At 42.6% G+C, this 22,743-nt stretch overlaps 1 protein-coding gene and 1 long non-coding RNA gene across 2 annotated transcripts in view; one reads left to right on the forward strand and one right to left on the reverse strand.

Annotated features, from left to right (window-relative positions):
• Nucleotides 1-22,743, forward strand: part of LOC106600699 (transient receptor potential cation channel subfamily M member 4) — a 90,389-nt gene that overhangs the window by 47,412 nt on the left and 20,234 nt on the right. Inside the window, exons 10-18 of the mRNA XM_014192261.3 lie at nt 149-267; nt 559-858; nt 3,320-3,421; nt 6,898-7,026; nt 10,997-11,126; nt 11,483-11,628; nt 11,985-12,097; nt 16,936-17,049; nt 17,129-17,408. Of these exons, the coding sequence (XP_014047736.3) occupies nt 149-267; nt 559-858; nt 3,320-3,421; nt 6,898-7,026; nt 10,997-11,126; nt 11,483-11,628; nt 11,985-12,097; nt 16,936-17,049; nt 17,129-17,408 (1,433 nt within the window). The remainder of the gene's footprint in view (nt 1-148; nt 268-558; nt 859-3,319; nt 3,422-6,897; nt 7,027-10,996; nt 11,127-11,482; nt 11,629-11,984; nt 12,098-16,935; nt 17,050-17,128; nt 17,409-22,743) is intronic.
• Nucleotides 15,173-21,791, reverse strand: LOC123741881 (uncharacterized). The gene is made up of 2 exons (XR_006769399.2): nt 21,529-21,791; nt 15,173-17,389 (listed from the first exon to the last, which is right to left on the reverse strand). It is a non-coding gene; the product is annotated as an uncharacterized LOC123741881 (long non-coding RNA).

Raw genomic sequence — 22,743 nt, forward strand, 5'->3', positions numbered from 1 at the left:
TAGAACACACACAGATGAGAGTGTGTGTTCTACTGAGAACCCCCTATTCTGTTGCATAAAACAACCATTTGATGCAGTAACAGTATTTATAACATAATCTTGTAATTTCTCTCACACTAATCATTCGTTCTATGTATTTGTCTGTCAGCCAGTAAACGTGTGTCCAGCGATGCCAGTGAGTACACAGAGGAGCTGAAGCTAGCAGTAGCCTGGAACAGGGTGGACATCGCTAAGAGTGAACTCTTCAACGGAGACATCCAATGGAAGGTGAACTGCTCCTCACTTCTAATGCCCCTGTTTAACACCATTTATTTTATGTTATTTAGTTGACAAGGAATTTATTATACTCAAAACAGGCAGGCAGAACAGATAGACAGAAATTGGAAATTTAACAATATAGAGAAAATAGGCTGGTGGAGAAGGGAAGTTGGAAATCGATTCAATTCGTGAAGCGTTCCTTAATTTTCTCAATAGTATTGTTTCAACTTTGACAGACAGACAGATCGACAGATAGACAGAGAGACATGTTTATAAAAACACCCTCCTATCCTCCCGCAGTACGAGGACCTGGAGGACTCCATGACGGATGCGCTGATCAACGACAAGCCCCAGTTCATACGTCTCTTCAACGAGAACGGCCTCAACATCCTGGACTACCTAACCTACAGGCATCTGGAGGTCCTGTACCGCTCGCTGTCCGACAGTTCTCTGGCCTTCACTCTGCTCCAGCGGCTTCTCACAGAGAGGCAGGGCCTGGCCATATACTCTCCGAAAGAGGCCTTAGCCAACAAGAGCCCCCAGAACCCCATGAGCCCCCTATCAGGACCCTCCTCTGCCAAAGAGCTCAGTTTGTATGAGGTGAGGAGGGGTTAAGGCTGTTGCTGTGACTATATTACCGCCACACCGGCGGTCACGAGTCATGAAGGCTTTCCACGTGACCGTTTAGTCACAGTAATTAGGTTTCTCCAAGCTCTGATGCTGCTGATGGTCATTAGTAGCCTACCAAACTTGCTAACTGCCTGGTACTCAGCACTCTATTGCCCCTCTAATCACTCTGACATCAATGCAAATGTAATCAACAATTGAATTAAACACCTCATGTTGCGCAACATTTATATAGGCTATGCAATTGTGAAAGAAAACAGAGTGAGGGGCTCTATTAAAAAGAGGAGGATCCCATCAGCTTTCTATAGGCTAGACCTACTATTTTTATTTCTTAACATTCCTAATATTAAGCACATTGCTTGTCTTTACAACAGGAGTATAGCCTACCTGGCTGGTATGAAAATGAACCACAGGAAAAGCGTCATCCATTCGCTATTTAAGTGAATAGATAAAAAAAAAAAAATCCCTGTTCGTGTTTCGAGACAGGTGCATGATAATGGTTCATTGTAAATCAAAACAAATTTCACACATATATTATTTAGTATATGTAAAGATGAGATTAAATCAAGAATAGTCTGATGGGTGACAATATTAGCCTATCACTTGTGAATGATGCCCAGCGTAAGGCAAGAAACAATGCCTTTTTCTCCCCGACTTGTTCGAGTCATAGTCGCACATCTCCTGTAGCCTAGCCCATAGGCATATATGTGGCCAAATAACTTCTTAAAATTAAGCACATTCATTCACTTTATGAGTAGTGTGGAGCCTAACTGGCATACATAAGCAACGCGTGAGTTTCAAGTTGGGGAAGATCATTTTCACCATAAAAATGCACCTTAATAATTAAAGCATTACATGTTTAATTGCATTTGCGGTCACTTTTGATAATGGTTGTTTCCACTAATGGAACATTCACGCTTATAGCCTACTGCAGTGTGCGCATTACTGAGCTTATAATGTGAAGAAATAGCCAAATGTTGTATCACATTTTAAGCTAAACGTTCTGATCTGTTGCGTCAGCCTCATTGCATAATTAAAAAATATATATATATTCTAGTGGTTGTATTAATTTGGTTCTATTGCACCCCACAACTCTCCCAGACTATGTTTGGAATATTTATTTCTCGCACAGAATAGAATATGTCAACTTTTGTACGATTTGGGATAGTAGATTAAGTTAGGCTAGTGCTTTTGCTGTTTGTTAGGCTTACTCATCTTGTTGGACAGTCTTCTAATATCTTCAATATGCACCTCGGAAGCGCGCAGTTGCGTCCCCGATGTGTCTATCTTCACTTGTAGCCTGTGAGAAAGACCTGCTCACGAGATGGAGAGCCATGTCAGTGAGAGATGCTTCGGAGCACACAGCACTCAGGGAGAAGGGAACAACGGCCACAGGCCGCAAAAGGCATGGATTTTTTTAGGGTGCATTACAACCACACAAAGGGGATGCCGCCGGGAAATTCGAGGCATTATCAAGTGCTTGTCAAATTGTGAATGAGAGACTGATGACGTGTGTACAGCTTGCACAATAAACAAAGCAGAGCTCATGCCCTTCAAGCTACTTTTTTCAAATCATCATTAGAGTCGTATCATGCTGCATTACAATGTATTAAAAATTTTAACATATAGCCCAACTAAAGTTACATTAATAACTCTAAATTAAGCATACAGGAGTACCTATTTCTTTGTTAACTGCTCAACACAGAATAGCCGCATGTGCGCACTCCGTCAAATCCTTTGGAGAAAATATCCTTTCTATTTTATTCAGCTTTGTTCAATTGTATTCTTCATACTATAAAATGAAATAATGTGATGGAATTCTAACCAAATTTTGTCTGCTAAATGAACTAGTGCAGCCCACAGCCATATGGCATAGCCAGATCAGGACCTAACATAAGGACAACTCAGAGTGAGCAATTCTGTTCTTCTGAAATAGACTACATTTTCTTCATATCATGTTTTTTTAGACCTGTCTAAAATAAATAATGGATTTATTGTGGTGGTGTAGGCTATATTACATGGATTTATTAAACTTTTTAAAATGTAGATGTTCCAAAGGTCTGCATCAGTGGCTTGTAGGCTATGTGTGGAAGCCAGGAGATGCTAAATGTGTTATTTAATTAACGGTCAATTACCGTGAGACCGACAGTGATTTGCTTGACTATCACCGGCTGACGAAATTTCATGACCGCCACAGCCCTAGCAGGGGTTGCACTTTATTTTATGCTACAGGAATTACTAGGTATTTATTGGGAAATTACATGGTCAATTGATAAAATAGGAGGGGTCAAAGGGAAGGTATGGCGTCATTCACTGTGTGTGGAGTTAAAACGAAGTTGATCGAATTTAGGTGTTTTGTTCGATAATCTGCTTTAATGCTTTAACTATTTAGTCATCTCAGTTCTATGTGACTTCCTCTCGCCTCTCCCTCCAGGTGTCACGGCTTCTATGGGACATCCTGGGAGATGTGTGTGAGCCCTTCTACTACAGTCTTTTCCGTTTGGACCAGAGCACCAGCACCAGGAGAGCAATGAAGGTAGTGTCTGCCATAGCTGCATTCCAAATGGCACTCGAAGCTAGTTCCACTGCTTTTTTAAAATTGTTCCCTTCTAATCAGGGACTGATTTAGACCTGGGACACCAGGTGGGTGCAACTAATTATCAGGTAGAACACTTTTCTATTGGTAGAACAGAAAACCAGCAGGCTCCGGACCTCGTAGGGTAAGAGTTGAATACCCCTTAGATAAAAAGGTGCTGAATAGAACCATATAGGGTTCTTTGGCTTGTCTCCATAAGGTAACACTTTTTGGTGCAAAGGTAGAACCCTCTATGAAGGGTTATTCTTAGAACCTATAAATGGTTCTACCGAGAACCATTTTATCATCTAAATGTTCTCCTTAGAACCCTCTATGAAGGGTTCTACTGGGAACACTTTCATTTTTGAAGGGTTCTTCGTAGAACCCTTTATGAACTGTTCAACCAACAGCGAAGAGGCTACTCCAGGATGCTGGCCTTCTAGGCAGAGTTGCAAAGAAAAAGCCATATCTCAGACTGGCCAATTAGAAGAAAAGATTAAGATGGGCCAGCATCCTGGAGTCGCCTCTTCACTGTTGACGTTGAGACTGGTGCTTTGTGGGTACTATTTAATGAAGCTGCCAGTTGAGGACATGTGAGGCGTCTGTTTCTCAAACTAGACACGCTAATGTACTTGTCCTCTTGCTCAGTTGTGCACCGGGGCCTCTTTCTATTCTGGTTAGAGTCCGTTTGTGCTATTCTGTGAAGGGAGTAGTACACAGCGTTGTACGAGATCTTCAGTTTCTTGGCAATTTCTCGCATGGAATAGCCTTCATTTCTCAGAACAAGAATAGACTGATGAGTTTCAGAAGAAAGTCCTTTGTTTCTGGCCATTTTGAGCCTGTAATTGAACCCACGAATGCTGATGCTCCAGATACTCAACAAGTCTAAAGAAGGCCAGTTTTATTGCTTCTTTAATTAGGACAAACAGTTAGCAGCTGTGCTAACATAATTGCAAAAGGGTTTCTAATGACAAATTATAAAATGATAAACTTGAATTAGCTGACACAATGTGCCATTGGAACACAGGAGTGATGGTCGCTGATAATGGGCCTCTGTATGCCTATGTAGATATTCCATAAAAAATCTGCCGTTTCCAGCTACAATAGTAATTTACAACATTAACAATGTCTACACTGTATTTCTGATCAATTTGATGTTATTTTAATGTACAAAAAAATAGTTTTTCTTTCAAATACAAGGAAATTTCAAAGTGACCCCAAACTTTTGAACGGTAGTATAGGTATAGGTAATTCTCACACCTATCTTTTTAAACGTATCAGATTACTAAAACTCTTGCTGTTGAATGTTTAACACTGAGGTAAAAACTTGTGCTCAAGAACTATAAAACTATGAAAAATACACTGCTCAAAAAAATAAAGGGAACACTTAAACCACATAATGTAACTCCAAGTCAATCACACTTCTGTGAAATCAAACTGTCCACTTAGGAAGCAACACTGATTGACAATAAATGTCACATGCTGTTGTGCAAATGGAATAGACAACAGGTGGAAATTATAGGCAATTAGCAAGACACCCCCAATAAAGGAGTGGTTCTGCAGGTGGGGACCACAGACCACTTCTCAGTTCCTATGCTTCCTGGCTGATGTTTTGGTCACTTTTGAATGCTGGCGGTGCTTCCACTCTAGTGGTAGCATGAGACGGAGTCTACAACCCACACAAGTGGCTCAGGTAGTGCAGCTCATCCAGGATGGCACATCAATGCGAGCTGTGGCAAGAAGGTTTGCTTGTCTGTCAGCGTAGTGTCCAGAGCATGGAAGCGCTACCAGGAGACAGGCCAGTACATCAGGAGACGTGGAGGAGGCCGTAGGAAGGCAACAACCCAGCAGCAGGACCGCTACCTCCGCCTTTGTGCAAGGAGGAGCAGGAGAAGCACTGCCAGAGCCCTGCAAAATGACCTCCAGCAGGCCACAAATGTGCATGTGTCTGCTCAAACGGTCAGAAACAGACTCCATGAGGGTGGTATGAGGGCCCGACATCCACAGGTGGGGGTTGTGCTTACAGCCCAACACCATGCAGGACGTTTGGCATTTGCCAGAGAACACCAAGATTGGCAAATTCGCCACTGGCACCCTGTGCTCTTCACAGATGAAGCAGGTTCACACTGAGCACGTGACAGACGTGACAGAGTCTGGAAACGCCGTGGAGAACGTTCTGCTGCCTGCAACATCCTCCATCATGACCGGTTTGGCGGTGGGTCAGTCATGGTGTGGGGTGGCATTTCTTTGGGGGCCGCACAGCCCTCCATGTGCTCGCCAGAGGTAGCCTGACTGCCATTAGGTACCGAGATGAGATCCTCAGACCCCTTGTGAGACCATATGCTGGTGCGGTTGGCCCTGGTTCCTCCTAATGCAAGACAATGCTAGACCTCATGTGGCTGGAGAGTGTCAGCAGTTCCTGCAAGAGGAAGGCATTGATGCTATGGACTGGCCCGCCCGTTCCCCAGACCTGAATCCAATTGAGCACATCTGGGACATCATGTCTCGCTCCATCCACCAACGCCACGTTGCACCACAGACTGTCCAGGAGTTGGCGGATGCTTTAGTCCAGGTCTGGGAGGAGATCCCTCAGGAGACCATCCGCCACCTCATCAGGAGCATGCCCAGGCGTTGTAGGGAGGTCATACAGGCACGTGGAGGCCACACACACTACTGAGCCTCATTTTGACTTGTTTTAAGGACATTACATCAAAGTTGGATCAGCCTGTAGAGTGGTTTTCCACTTTAATTTTGAGTGTGACTCCAAATCCAGACCTCCATGGGTTGATAAATTGGATTTCCATTGATTATTTTTGTGTGATTTTGTTGTCAGCACATTCAACTATGTAAAGAAAAAAGTATTTAATAAGATTATTTCTTTCATTCAGATCTAGGATGTGTTGTTTAAGTGTTCCCTTTATTTTTTTGAGCAGTATATAAAAAAGCTCATTTAGATTCAGAACAGTGCATGTAGAACCCTTCTTGCCTTTCAAATAATCATTCTTCCCATATAAAGAATCATCAAAGAACCCTTTCTTCAAAAAAAGGTTCTAGGTAGAACCCTTTGCCTTACAAAGAACCCTCCATTTCCAAAAACGGTTCTAAAGAGGAAAACAGTTCTTGGTAGAACCCAATCCTTCCGCAAATAACTATTTAGAACCCTTTTTTCTAAGTGTGTAGTGCACTACTTTTGACCAGGGTCCATGAATTACAAATGCATCTGTTCTCAATGACAAGGTCCATTGATGTGTACTAGGCCTACTTATTCATGTTATAGAGTAGACTCCACTCCACCAATATAGTTGAATCATCAACACTGCTAAGGCTATACCACTGCTTAACTTGCCATAGAATGTAACTGTGACTGCTGTGCTGTGGTAACCAAGCTGTATTCACTCTCTCTCGATCTCTCGCTCTTTATATCTCTCCCCACTCAGCAAGCGAATAAGTTCTTGCAGGGGGATTGTTCGTACAGGGGGCAGAGCTGTCTCTATCCGTGGGCTTCTCTGTTCATCTGGGCTGTGCTGCAGAACCGCAGCGAGATGGCCGTCTACTTCTGGGAGATGGTAATTTATTTATTCATTATTTTATTTAGCCTTTATCTGACCAGGTAAGTCAGTTAAGAATGTATGGGAACAGGCAGCTGTAATGACAATGATAACAATGACTCTCTAATGGGTTCTTCATTCTATAGCCAGAGGACTCCTGATATCTCCAGGAGTGATAAATATCATGTTTGTCTTTATCTGTTGTCTAGTACTGTCTTTTTGCAAGCTAGGGCCATCTACTTTAAGTGCTGCCTTTCTTCCCAGTAGCCTACTTGGTGTGTGAACTGCTGACTGCTATTAACCTGAAGATGATTGTTCAAATCAAATCAAATGTTATTGGTCACATACACATATTTAGCAGATGTTATTGAGGCTGTAGTGAAATGATTGAGTTCCTAGCTCCAACAGTGCAGTAGTATCTAACAATTCACAACAACACACACAAATCTAAAACTAAAAGAATGGAATTAAGAAATATATTACTATCAGGACGAGCAATGTCGGAGTGCCAATGACTAAAATACAGTAGAATAGAATACAGTATATACATATGAAATGAGTAAAGCAGTATGTAAACATTATTAAAGTGACTAGTGTTCCATTATTAAAGTGACCAGTGATTCCATGTCTATGTACATGGAGCAGCAGCTTCTAAGGTGCAGGGTTGAGTAACTGGGTGATACCCGGCTAGTGATGGATATTTTGCAGTCTGATGGCCTTGAGATAGAAGCTGTTTTTCAGTCTCTTGGTCCCAGCTTTGATGCACCTGTACTGACCTCGCCTTCTGTATGGTAGCGGGGTGAACAGGCCGTGGCTCATGTGGTTGATGTCCTTGATGATCTTTTTGGCCTTCCTGTGACATCAGGTGTTGTAGGTGTCTTGGAGGTTAGGCAGTGTGCTGAGGTCCTGAGGTTGAAGAGGCGCTGTTACGCCTTCTTCACCACACTGTCTGTGTGGGTGGACCATTTCAGATTGTCCGTGATGTGTACGTAGAGGAACTTGAAGCGTTCCAACTTTTCCACTGTGGTCCCATCGATTTGGATAGGGGCGTGCTCCCTCTGCTGTTTCCTGAAGTCCATGATCAGCTCCTTTGTTTTGTTGACGTTGAGGGAGAGGTTATTTTTTCCTGGCACCACTCCGCCAAGGCCCTCACCTCTTTCCTGTAGGCTGTCTCGTCATTGTGGGTAATCAGGCCTACTACTGTTGTGTCGTCTGCAAACTTGATGATTGAGTTGGAGGCCTGCGTTGTCACCAGTCATGGGTGAACAGGGAGTACATGAAGGGGCTGAGCACGTACCCCGTTTGTGTTAAGGATCAGCGAAGTGGAGGTGTTGTTTCCTACCTTCACCACCTGGGGGCGGCCCGTCAGGAAGTCCAGGATCCAATTGCACAGGGTGGGTTTCAGACCCAGGGCCCCAAGCTTAATGATGAGTTTGGAGGGTACTATGGTGTTGAAGGCTCAGCTATAGTCAATGAACAGCATTCTTACATAGGTATTCTTCTTGTCCAGATGGGATAGAGCAGTGTGCAGTGCGATGGTGATTGCATCGTCTGTGGATCTATTGGGGCGGTAAGCAAATTGAAGTGGGTCTACGGTGTCAGGTGAGGTAGAGGTGACATGATCCTTAACTTGCCTCTCAAAGCACTTCATGATGACAGAAGTGAGTGCTACAGGGCGGTAGTCATTAAGTTCAGTTACCTTTGCTTTCTTGGGTACAGGAACAATGGACATCTTGAATCAAGTGTGGACAGCTGACTGGGATAGGGAGAGATTGAATATGTCCATTAACACCGAAGCCAGCTGGTTTGCTCATGCTCTGAGGATGCGGCTTGGGATGATGTCTGGGCCGGCAGCCTTGCGAGGGTTAACAAGCTTAAATGTCTTACTCACGCCAGCCACGGAGAACGAGAGCCCCCAGCCCTTGGGAGTGGGCCGCATTGGTGGCACTGTGTTATCCAGGTGCCCTTAGAGAGTCCCTATATGAGCTTGATACCTTGATAAGCTCATTTTCTGACGATGGCTCATCGCTCTCCGTACTTCAACCTTCCGACGTCTGCTTTCGATTCATTTCTTTCCAACTCCTTGCTTCTTTTGACTTCACCCTTCCAGTCCCTTCCCACTCACAAGGCAGGCAATACGCTTGACCTCATCTTTACCAGAGGCTGTTCGCCTACTAATCTCACTGCAACCCTCTCCAGGTATCTGATCACTACTTTGTTTCCTTTTCTGACTCCCTTTCCTCCAACCATAGCCACTCAGCCCCTACCCAGATGGCCAAGTGCCATTGCAATCTTCGCTCTGTATCTCCCACTATTCTCTCCTCTTTATCCTGTCATCTCTCCCTTTTGCTAAATACTTTTCCCTCCTGTCTCTGCCTCTTCGACCCTCCTCTTCTCCCTTTACGCATCCTATGACTCGCACTGTCCCGTTTCCTCCCGGCCAGCTTGGCCCTTCCCTCCTGCTCCATGGCTAAGTGCCTCATTGAGAGCTTACAGAACAGGGCTACGGGCAGCTGAGCAAAAATGGATCCAAACTAAACTTCCGGAGGACCTTTCATCCTTTCACTCCCTCCTATCTACCTTGTCTTCCTCTGTGTCCACTGCTAAAGCCACTTTCTATCACTCTAAATGTCAAGCTTCTGCCTCTAACCCTAGGAAACGTAATCCCCCCCTCCCCCCCCTCTCTAATGATGACTTTGTCAACCACTTTGAAAAGAAGGTTGAAGACATCCGCTCCTCATTCAATCAGCCTATTGAATACACTGGTCCCATTCACACACAACTACCCTACGCCTTGAGCTCTTTCACCCCTCTCTCTCTCTCTCCAGATGAAATCCTGCAACTAGGGGTGTCAGGCTGCCCGACAACCTGCCCGCTTGACCCCATTCCCTTCTCCAGACCATCTCTGGAGACCTTCTTCCATTCCTCACTTTCCTCATCAACTCATCCCTGACCACTGGCTGTGTCCCCTCTGACTTTCAAATAGCCCGAGTCGCTCCCGTTCTCAAAAAACCAACACCTCGACTCCTCTTTGTCGTCAGATACTACAGACCGGTATCCGTTCTTTCTTTTCTTTCCAAAACACTTGACCAACTCTCTCAATATCTCTCTCAGAACTATCTTCTTGACCCTAACCAGTCAGGCTTCAAAACGGGTCTCTCAACCGAGACTGCTCTTCTCTGTGTCACGGAGGCTCTCCGCACTGCCAAAGCTGACTCTCCTCTGTTCTCATCCTCCTAGATCTAGTCACTGCCTTCGACATGGTGAACCATCAGATCCTCCTCTCCACCCTCTCAGGGCTGGGCGTCTCTGCACACTCTTGGATTGCATCCTACCTGGTAGGCCGCTCCACTCTGTCGTTCTCTACAAACATCAAAGCAGCCCGCCTGGTGTTCAACCTTCCCAAGTTCTCCCATTTCACTCTTCTCCTCCGCACACTTCACTGGCTTCCAGTTGAAGCCCGCATCCACTACAAGACCATGGTACTTTCCTATGGAACAGCAAGAGGAACTGCCCTTCCCTACCTTCAGGCTATGCTCAAACCCAACACCCCAACCCGAGCACTCCATTCTGCCACCTCTGGTCACTTGGCCCTCTCAGCCCTATGGGAGGGCAACTCCCGCTCAGCCCATTCCAAGCTCTTCTCTGTCTTGGCACCCCAATTGTGGAACCCTATCCATCTTTCCGAAAACATCTGAAACCCGACCTCTTCAAAGTGTATCTTAAATACACTTTGTCCCATCTATCTATGTTAAGATGAATGCACTAACTGTAAGTCGCTCTGGATCAGTGTCTGCTAAATGACTAAAATGTCAATGTAAATACTTGAAGTTAAACTAATCTGTAGAAAAATTCATTAATTTACGAATGCACAGAGTAATTTTAGCATTGATCTCTCCCCTTTTTATATCCACTTCCCTCTCTCTCTCGCTTTCTCTCCCTCTCGCTCTCTCTGCCTCTCTCTCCCCCCTCTCCCTCTCTCCTCCAGGCAGGGGAATCTGTCCTCAGTGCTCTGGCAGGCTGTAAGATTCTGAGGGAGCTGTCTAAGCTGGAGAGTGAGACGGAAACCAAGCTCTCTATGAAGGAGCTGGCCCAGAAGTTTGAGAACTTGGCCCTTGGTGAGTTAGCCTTATCCTGGCTGTGTGTTTGTACTGTGAGGATGTCAATGTAGTGGTTATCAACTCTGTTATGCATACATGTGAGCAGCTTGTATTTTTTGAGTGAAGGTTACTATTATGGCTAGTAGCGAGTCCGCATCAGACCGCAAGGGACCACCTGTTCTGAAAGTCTACTGGACGGCATCCCAGTCTGGGACCATTTACATTGCTTTCACACTCAATGTCTTTAAGATGAGGACTGAAGCAAACCAATCCGCACTCCTAATGGGAAACCTAATGTGAAAACCTGTGACCCGTTTCTTCTCTCTTTAGAAGTCTTCAGTGAGTGAGTGTTAACTCTTTAATCATCTCTCTAGACGTGTTCAGTGAGTGCTACCAGAGCAGTGAAAGCCGCTCTTTCACCCTCCTTATAAGGCAGTCTCCGGTGTGGGGCAAAGCTACCTGTCTACAGATGGCCACCTCAGCCGACGCCCGCCACTTCTTCAGCCACGATGGCGTGCAGGTCTGTACTAAACTCAGGGGTCAGAGGTCAAGGTGTGTGTGTTTGTGTGTGCGTGCGTGCTTTGTGTGTGTGCGTGCATACGTGTGTGTGAATCTTGAATCAAATCAAATTTATCACATGCTTCGTAAACAACAGGTGTAGACTAACAGTGAAATGCTTACTTACGGGTCCTTTTCCAACAAGATGAAGAGTTAAAGATAAAACATGTAATAATCTGTGTGTGTGATCTGTGTTCACATTAATCTTTATAAAACGAACCAGCCCCTTAGATTTCCAAAGTGTGTGTGTTAGAACATGGAGGGGGGTTAATTGAAGTTTCTTAGTACCAACTCTGCTACTACCTCTTCCTCTGGCAGTCTCTGCTGTCTCAGATCTGGTGGGGAGACATGAAGAGGAGCACGAAGGTCTGGAAACTGGTCCTCTCCTTCTTCTTACCCCCCCTCATCTACACCAACCTCATCAGCTTCAGGTTAGTGTCTGTCTGTCTGAGAATTTCCATTCCATTAAAGGTGCAATATGCAGCAGTCGCGCCACCATTTGCAGGAATTCTAATACTTAGCCTAATTTCAGTTTATATGACAAAACAAGCAATGTATAGTGTAGAGAATCATTCTACCATCTAAACTGCTGTGAAATATATTTGAATTAACCAAAAATATAGTATTTTCAGCTGTTTGAAACTGGAGTACAAAACGGAAAGTAAAATACGTAAAAACAAAACGTAAGAACGGGAAGCATAGAAATAGCGTACATAGATGAGATCTATCGCTTCTTAGACTTGCTTTCAATGAGAATGAAATATCTATAAATCACATTTCTATGTGCATTTTGTCAGGTCACCCAAAAAGTTACATATTTATGCATAATAAGCATTAAGATACAGAAAAGATTGGCTGCCCACATGAAAAAAATACTACAGTTTACTATAATATTTACTACAGAATTCGGTAGTAAACTGTAGTATACTGTAGAATATTATATACAGTACTACACACTGTAGTATCCCTTGATCATGTATAGTACTTGTCACGCACTGACCTTGGAGATCCTTTATTCTCTATTTTGGTTAGGTCGGGGTGTGACTAGGGTGGGCATTCTAGTTTATTTATTTCTATGTTGGCCTGGTATGGTTCCCAATCGTTGTCTCTGATTGGGGATTATATTTAGGTAGCCATTTCCCCACTGTGTTTTGTGGGATCTTGTTTGTGTATAGTTGCCTTGAGCACTGCATAGCTTCACGTTCGTTTTGTTCTTTATTGTTTTTTTTGTGCCAGTTCACGTAATAAAGATGATGAACCCAAACCACACTGCATTTTGGTCCGATTCTTACAACAACGGCCGTGACAGTACTTGCTATATAATTTTGTAGTATACTGTAGACTACTATAGTAAATACTACAGTAATGTCCTCAAACAACAAAAGCACAGTCTGTAAAAACAAAGATAATAAAATAAAACACTACAGTATAATACAGTCTGCAAAAACACTACAGTAAATAAAAAAACATTTTACTACAGTATTTATACTACAGTAAACTGCAAATGGGGGTGGCAGGTAGCCTAGTGGTTACAGCGTTGGGCCAGTAACCGAAAGGTTACTAGATCGAATTCCCAAGCTGACAAGGTAAAAATCTTTCCTTCTGCCCCTGAACAAGGCAGTTAACTCACTGTTCCTAGGCCGTCATTGTAAATAACAATTTGTTCTTAACTGACTTGCCTAGTTAAATAAAGGTTAATAAAAATTAAAAAATATATAAAAAATACTATAGTATACTACAGTTATATCTGCAAAAGCGCTACAGTCAAAGGCCGAGATCGGAAAAATGTGAGTTCAAGACCATGATAGTAATTGTGTCAAATGTCACCATAATAACAGTTCAAAATGTCCAGTATTTATGTGTTCATACACAATATATACAAAATGATGTCGACACCCCTTCAAATTAGTGGAGTCGGCTAGTTCAGCCACATCCGTTCCTGACAGGTTTATAAAATCAAGCACAGCCATGCAATCTCCATAGACAAACATTAGCAGTAGAATGGCCTTACTGAAGAGCTCAGTGACTTTCAACGTGGCACCGTCATAGGATGCCACCTTTCCAACAAGTCAGTTCGTCAGATTTATGCCCTGCTAGAGCTGCCCCGGTCAACTGTAAGAGTTGTTATTGTGAAGTGCAAACATCTATGAGGAACAATGGCTCAGCCATGAAGTGGTAGGCCACACAAGATCACAGAACGGGACCGCCGAGTGCTGAAGCGGAGGAGAAATAATGGTCTGGGGCTTTTTTCACTGTTTGAGCTAGGCCACTTAGTTCCAGTGAAGGAAAATCTTAACGCTACAGCATACAATGACATTCTAGACTATTCTGTGCTTCCAACTTTGTGACAACAGTTTGGGGAAGGGACTTTCCTGTTTCAGCATGACAATGCCCCCGTGCACAAAGCGAGGTCCATACAGAAATGGTTTGTCGAGATCGGTGTGGAAGAACTTGATTGGCTTGCACAGAGCCATGACCTCAACCCCATTTAACACCTTTGGGATGAATTGGAATGCAGACTGCGAGCTAGGCCTAATCGCCTAACATCAATGGCCGACCTCACTAATGCTCTTATGGCTGAATGGAAGCAAGTACCTGCAGCATTGTTCCATCTAGCCTTCCCAGAAGAGTGGAGGCTGTTATAGCAGCAAAGGGGAAACCAACTCCATGTTAATGCCCTTCATTTTGGAATGAGATGTTCGACGAGCAGGTGTCCACATACTATTGGTCATGTAGTGTATTTACATTTACATTTAAGTCATTTAGCAGACGCTCTTATCCAGAGCGACTTACAAATTGGTGCATTCACCTTATGATATCCAGTGGAACAACCACTTTACAATAGTGCATCTAAATCTTTTAAGGGGGGGGGGGGGGGTAGAAGGATTACTTTATCCTATCCTAGGTATTCCTTAAAGAGGTGGGGTTTCAGGTGTCTCCGGAAGGTGGTGATTGATTCCGCTGTCCTGGCGTCGTGAGGGAGCTTGTTCCACCATTGGGGTGTCAGAGCAGCGAACAGTTTTGACTGGGCTGAGCGGGAACTGTGCTTCCTCAGAGGTAGGGGGGCCAGCAGGCCAGAGGTGGATGAGCGCAGTGCCCTTGTTTGGGTGTAGGGCCTGATCATATTTGACCGAGAACCTCGATTCGATCTTATGTCGCAAAATTAGAAAGTGTTTATTTTTTTACATTGGATAAAAGTATAGACTCAGAGCTAAAAAATTGTATATCATACACTGCAGTTGAGGAATTCTGCTTTGAAAGTTGATAAACTTGTAACCTCACTTTTGAGAAAATGGTCCTTGAATGTTTGGTACACCTACTGGAGAGCTCTTTGTCTAAACCTATTCAGCATCTTTCACACCTTCTTAAGCCTTAGCCCCATCCATCTCATTAAGGATTCACATATGAGGCCATGTGATAAACAGAGTGAGTAAGGTAGTGTAGTAAACAACCAAAGATTTCAAGACTAAAAGTGATGAAAGTAGTAGACTGCAATAAGGAAAAACTCCAGGTAAAAATACACTTTATCTAGTCCTTGGCCTATATCCTAATCTGAATTTGGTGCAGGTCATTTTGTTCTTCATATTACCATCTCTGGTAAACACACACTATATAAAATAAAATGTACGTTTTTTTTGTCACATGCACAGGATACAGAAGGTGTAAATGGTCAAGTGAAATGGTTACTTATTAGATGATGCTTACCCAGACACACTTGTCTAAATTATAACCACCCCTCAGCCACATCTAGCTAAGTGGAGTGGTCACTTTTGTCAAGATCTAGACGTGTACACGTTATTGTCTAGAAATGTACAGATGTTCATGAAATACAATAGATGGCCGTAGTCACCCCCAGACACACCTGGCTAACTTGATGGGTCATGTAATCATCTGGCGAAGTAGAGTCTTTTGTTTAGATTTGTAGCTAGCTAGCTAAACAACAAACCACAATCCCAATCCGTACTACTAGTAATACAAACAGATTGTCATAGCTAGCCACCATGCATGAAATGCTGTAGTATGAATCTGCAGGTAGCTAAAGCTAACCAACTAGGTTTCATGTTAGCTAGCTAACATTAGGCTATAACTAGCAATGCAAATGGATTTCTGAGATACTAATAATATTACTACACAGATCATGCACATAACATTATCTAGCGAGAGAGCAAGCTAACGTTTGCTAGCTATCAACCAGTATGCTTTAACTTGTAATGAAAACGACTTTGACAAAATTAGAAACGTATAACATCTGAAAGTGTATCTAGACTCTTACCCATGTACTGTACATGGATAAATGCTTCACTGCAGACTGGAACCCCTTTTCAGTAAGAAGTCTTGTGTAATTTCCGTTTTGTTTGTAGAGCTTGTTTGGGCTGTGTTGTGTTAAGTCACTCCGGTTTACACTGACCATGTGCAGAAAGTAGTCCATCACAACTTTTTCCCACTGATCTTTGTCGATAGCGCCTACTAAATTCAGGGCAGCAATGTTGTTGAGAGCAGGAGCAACACTTTTGCAGTTCTCTATGGCTAACGTTATATCTTTAAAAAAATCAGCGGAACTAGGATTATCTACACATAATGAGCAGCTCATGTTATAGTCTGATGCATGCTACATGTCAGAGCAATCTGAACTCATCTCTCGGCATGTCCAGCCCATCCATTATCTCAGCCAATCATGGCTAGCGGGAAGGTTCCTGTCTTTTTCTGTGGCTAAACCAATTAGGCTCATAGTTTTACAATTGTATTCGTATTTACAGATGACATACAAGTTTGTTATTAAGGCACATGAAAGTTCACTTGTTCCAGAAGGCATTTTCATCAACAACCAAACAAATAATACGTTCAAATGCCTCTCCTGTGTAGTAGATGCAAGACATATGCCTAGCGTCCTGAAACGGGTCACATATGTATATTTTGTGTATAATGTGTAAATTTGTGTTGTATTGTGCTGGGCACATTTGAAAAAGAGACCTAGGTCTCAATATGTCTTCCCTGGTAAAATAAAGGTAAAAAAATAAATAAACTTTTCCTTCACCACCTATCTTACAATATCGTTCAAATCTTCAATTTGCAATGCTGACTTATTTTCATCTTTGCTTCCCTTTCACTACAGGCTATCTTCTCTCTATCGTTCACATTTTTTATACATGGAGCGTTCCTTATTCTCCTCATATGGGGTGAATTTGAGAAATTAGAAGCTGGTGGTGAAACTGTCTTGTCAGTCTCTAATTTATTTATCAATCTCTGTCTCTCTCTCTCTCTCTCTCAGGGAACATGAGGAAGAGGTGGGGTCGGAGGAGGAGGAGGTACCTCATGGTCGAGACACAGAGAGTCTGGACGGAAGAGATGCCACTATGCTCTCCCTCGCCGACATCACGCAAACGTAAACACACGCACGCACACACACACATACTCATCCATGCACACACACTAAGTAATTATTCCCGTTCTTATCCTTTCAGGGAAGAGGATGTCGAGGAATATGCTGCTCTAAGGGCCAATCTGAAAAGTGCCCCCTCCTCCAATCCCAAGAAGCCCTTCATACTGCTGCGCTGGAGGGAGTTCTGGTTTGCGCCCGTCACCTCGTTCCTAGGCAACGTGCTGATGTACTTCATGTTCCTCATCCTGTTTGCTTATATCCTATTGTTGGACTTCAAGCCCCCGCCGCCTCACGGCCCGTCCACCTTAGAGTTTGTTCTCTACTTCTGGGTCTTCACCATGGTCTGTGAGGAGATTCGACAGGTAGGACGCATCACATGTAAACAAAAACACGTGAACACACACTCAAATACACACAGACAAGTACAGAAAATGTACAGGCAAGAACCTATACAGTCACCTCTAAATGTATTGGCACCAGTGATAAAGATGAGCAAAATAAATAATAGAAATACCAAGATATATTGGATGGTCAAAACATTTAAAAAATCTATTCTTTTATACTAATACAATTTATCAGAACATTTTATTTTGTTTAATAATCTAAAACGGATAGGAGTCAAAATTATTAAAATTATACAAAATGTGTTTACATTTACATTATATTTTAGTCATTTAGCAGACACTCTTATCCAGAGCGACTTACAGAGGCAATTAGGGTTGCTCAAGGGCACCTCAGCAGGTTTTCACCTAGTCGGCTCGGGGATTCGAATCAGCCCAACGCTCTTAACCACTAGGTTACTTGCTGCTCTTCTAATTAATAAGGTAGTAATTAATAGGTAGCAATAGGTAGTAATCGATATTAATAGATAGTAATAATGTATAGTAATTAAGTAGTAATAGATCGTAATTCTACTTTTTTAAGTTAATCTCATTTTAAGGAAATGTATAGTGGCCTTTTGAAGACTTTCTGTTTCACTAGGCTATAAAAATTAGGTAACACGCATGTAAAATCATTTTGTCATTCATCACCATGGCAAAGAACTCACAAATGAAAAAATACATGGTTGTTGACTTTCTTAAATTAGGCAATGGGTACAAGAAACTACTGAAAAAATTATATACTACTTACCACTACTAGGGCAACAATTAAGAAGTTTAAAACCACTGGAACAGTGGTTAACTTGCCTGGTAGAGGACCCAAGTGTATCTTTTCCCCACGCACAGTGAGGACGATGTTCAGCACGTAAAGAAAAGTCCAAGGGCCACCGTTGGAGAATTACAGAACTTGGTCGCATATCGTGAAGGTTGCCATAAAAAAGCCTTTATTAACAGCAACCAACAAATGTAAACACATGGAAAAGGGAAAGGGGATACGTAGTCACTGAATGCATTCAACCGAAAAATTTTAACCACCGAAAGCCACCAGGTTATCTACAGCTGACTTCTTGTTAAACCATCAATATAGGCTAAAATCACCTCAAAGCTGATCTCAATTGCAACCAGCATTGGCCACCGATATGCCTGCTCCCTAACGCGGATGTCGGGTTATCTTTTAGTCCTAATTGCAACCAACATTTTAAGACAATTTCCCCCTCTGGTGGGTATTATCATCGGAACAATTTTGATCCTGCAATTTTATCTGACTAAAGGTAATTGATCTATTTGACTATCATTCCGTACAACTGAAATAAAGTATATCCTTGCTTACCACGGAAAATCTACTGTGGCAATTTACCGGACACCTTGTATGAATGCAAAATGACATATCGTTCATATATTAGCGAGAAATAATAATAATAATACAAAAAAGGTTAAAAAAGGTAAATTACACACCTTTATTTAACTAGGCAAGTCAGTTAACAACAAATTCTTATTTACAATGACAGCCTACCCTGGCCAAACCCAGACGACGCTGGGCCAATTGTGTGCCGCCCTATGGGACTCCCAATCACGGCCGGTTGTGATATAGCCTGGATATATATAACGAGACTGTTAAAGGAGCATAGTGCTGTGCACCAGAACGCTTATTGATGCATGTTCATTCTTGCATATTGAAATGGGGAGGATTGGGAAACGTAGATATTATTGTGATGGCCTATGAAATATGGCTGAAGTGAATTCTACCACTGCAGCAGTAGAGGCTGGTGGGAGGAGCTATTGTAGGATGGGCTCATTGTAATAGCTGGAATGGAATTAATGGAACGGTATCAAAAATATGGAAACCACATGTTTGACTCTGTTTCATTTATTCCATTCCAGCCATTACAATGAGCCAGTCCTCCTATAGCGCCTCCCACCAGCCTCCTCTGAACTGCAGTTATCATTGTCAATGTGGGTGACATGGAGCTATTGGACGGGCCTTAGCAGGAAAGGCCTTGGAGGAGAAAGTTTCCCAAACTGCAGCATATTAAGACGTGTCCAAATGGATTTCAAATGCATCCCCAGACCCAGAGAAACCTGATGAATGCACTGATGAGAAGGATGATGTTAAACTTACTGACAGTGTGTCCCAAACGTCCAGCCGCAAGTCTAACAGGAGTTCACGGTCAGGTTTATCCTCCACATCCTCAGCCTGAATTCAAGCTGAAAGAGCAGCAGTAGTAACAAAGGCTGCTGCTTTCAAGTTAAAACACCATATAGAGCAGGGATGGGCAACTGGCAGCCATTTTGTAGGCCCACGGATCAATTTCCCCCGCAAAAATAAGTTAGGGTCTCAACTTACTGTTGAGGGTTAGAGTAGTAGAGTACGAAATTTGATTGTGCATCAGCAGTTTTTCTCTTCGGTCAGTCACTGATAGTCACTCAATTAGCCCATGTCAACAAACATTTTTTAGAAGGTAAATTAATCTCCTTGGCCAGATATCTAAACTTGTAGTAACAATGGTCAAATTACCGACCGGGGGCCCGATCATCAGAAAAAAACTCCACCATATGGCTAAATGTGTAGAATTGCAGGAAATTAGATGTACAACGGCAAATTTTTCAGTCTGCCCCATGACAAACATTTTTGAATTTAAGGTTGTGACGGTAGGCCTACACATATTCATTCTGAACAGTTTGGTACGGGGACCTCGGTTCGGTCCACACTATGAACCCAAATAAATACATTATAAAATGAAAACACTAGGACTATAAGCTATGCCTACGATGTGTTGTATGCCTCTTGAGTAAACCTGAGCTGAAAAAAAATGTCAGGCTATTCTGTTAAAACAACTACAGCCTATGCACACATTATAATCAACATTCAAATCTTAATTGGCGCATTTGTGAGGCGCAACCGGGAATTAGTTCTGTACGATGCCGAGTGGTGGGGTCGGTAAACCAGGAGGATTCTCCATTGTTGTGTTTGTTGATTAACTTTTACAACACAAAATAACGAAGCGGGATGCAGGAGTACCATTTCAATATGTTTACGGCCGGTGTAGGTCGTCATTGTAAATAATAATTTGTTCTTAACTGACTTGCCTAGTTAAATAAAGGTTACAATCAAAATATCTATATTATATATATATATATATATATATATATATATATATATATATATATATATATATATATATATATATAGTGTAACGACCCTGGGTTTATAAGCGCGGAAATCGACTCTGCCGCTTGAGCATGCTTTTGCGGCACAGTCGATAGCGCGCCGGACCGGCATTGATAGTACTGAGCTTCTGTTGTGCATTCTGGACATTTTGTGTTGCGGAGTACAGCAGAGACAGAGTAGGGCTTTAGTCCCACCTATCTGATTAAGGATTCACGTGATGCCATGTGCTAAACGGAGTGAGAAGTTTAGTAAACAACCAAAGATTTCAAGACTAAAAGTGGTAAAAGTAGTAGTCTACAATAAGGAAAAACTCCAGGTAAAAATACACTTTACCTAATCCTTAGCCTATATCCTAATCTGACTTTGATGCAGGTCATGTTGTTCTTCACATTACCGTGTCTGGTAAACACACACTATATCAAATAAAATCTAATTTGGGTCATGTGAAGGAAATGCTATAACCACTCCCCAGCCACATCTAGCTAAGTGGATGGGTCACTATTGTCTAGACATGTGCACATATTCATGACATACAATAGATGACCATAATTGCCCCCGGATACACCTGGCTAACTTGATGGGTCACGTAATCATCTGATGAAGTGGAGTCTTTTGTTTAGACATCTAGCTAGCTATCTGAACAATGAACCTGCGTAATCCCAACTCATACTACTACCAATACAAATATTGTCGTAGCTGTAGTATGAATCTGCAGGTAGCTAAAGCTAACAACTGGGTTATAACTAGCAATGCAACTGGATTTCTGAATCCAATAATATTACTACACAGATCATACACGTACTGTTACGTTAGCAAGCAAGCCAGCAATCTAACGTTCGCTAGCTAGCTAACAGTATGTGCTAACTTACAATGAAAATGACTTTCTGACAAAATTTTAAACGTATAATATCTGAAATGTAGCTAGACTCTTACCCGTATACACGGATGAACGCTTCATGTCAGACTGGAACCATTTAACTTCGTTTTGTTTGTAGCTACATCTTGGTTGGCCAGCGATGTGTCAAGTCACTCCGGTTCACACTGACCGTTGCGTGTGCAGAAAAGTGTATGTGACCAATACAAATGTTTAGCGGATGTTATTGTGGGTGTCGCGAAATGCTTGTGTTTCTAGCTCCAACAGTGCAGTAATATATAACAAGTAATATCTAACAATTTCACAACAATACAAACATTACACACATCTCAAGTAAAGGAATGGAATTAAGAATATATCAATATTTGGACGAGCAATGTCGGAGCAGCATAGACTAAAATACAGTAGAATATAATAGAATACAGTATATACAGTCGTGGCCAAAAGTTTTGAGAATGACACAAATATTAATTTTCACAAAGTTTGCTGCTTCAGTGTCTTTAGATATTTTTGTCAGATGTTACTATGGAATACTGAAGTATAATTACAAGCATTTCATAAGTGTCAAAGGCTTTTATTGACAATTACATGAAGTTGCAAAGAGTCAATATTTTCAGTGTTGACCCATCTTTTTCAAGACCTCCGCAATCCACCCTGGCATGCTGTCAATTAACTTCTGGGCCACATCCTGACTGATGGCAGCCCATTCTTGCATAATCAATGCTTGGAGTTTGTCAGAATTTGTGGGTTTTTGTTTGTTCAACCGCCTCTTGAGGATTGACCACAAATTCTCAAATGGGATTAAGGTCTGGGGAGTTTCCTGGTCATGGACAGAAAATATTGATGTTTTGTTCCCCGAGCCACTCAGTTATCACTTTTGCCTTATGGCAAGGTGCTCCATCATGTGGGAAAAGGCATTGTTCGTCACCAAACTGTTCCTGGATGGTTGGGAGAAGTTGCTCTCGGAGGATGTGTTGGTACCATTCTTTATTCATGGAGGTGTTCTTAGGCAAAATTGTGAGTGAGCCCACTCCCTTGTCTGAGAAGCAACCCCACACATGAAAGGTCTCAGGATGCTTTACTGATGGTAGCGCTCACCTTGTCTTCTCCGGACAAGCTTTTTTCCGGATGCCCCAAACAATCGGGATTCATCAGAGAAAATGACTTTACCCCAGTCCTCAGCAGTCCAATCCCTGTAACTTTTGCATAATATCAGTCTGGCCCTGATGTTTTTCCTGGAGAGAAGTAGCTTCTTTGCTGTCCTTCTTGACACC

The sequence above is a fragment of the Salmo salar genome, chromosome 03 (assembly GCF_965601325.2).
Source record: "Salmo salar chromosome 03, fSalSal1, whole genome shotgun sequence".
Classification (NCBI taxonomy): Eukaryota; Metazoa; Chordata; class Actinopteri; order Salmoniformes; family Salmonidae; genus Salmo; species Salmo salar.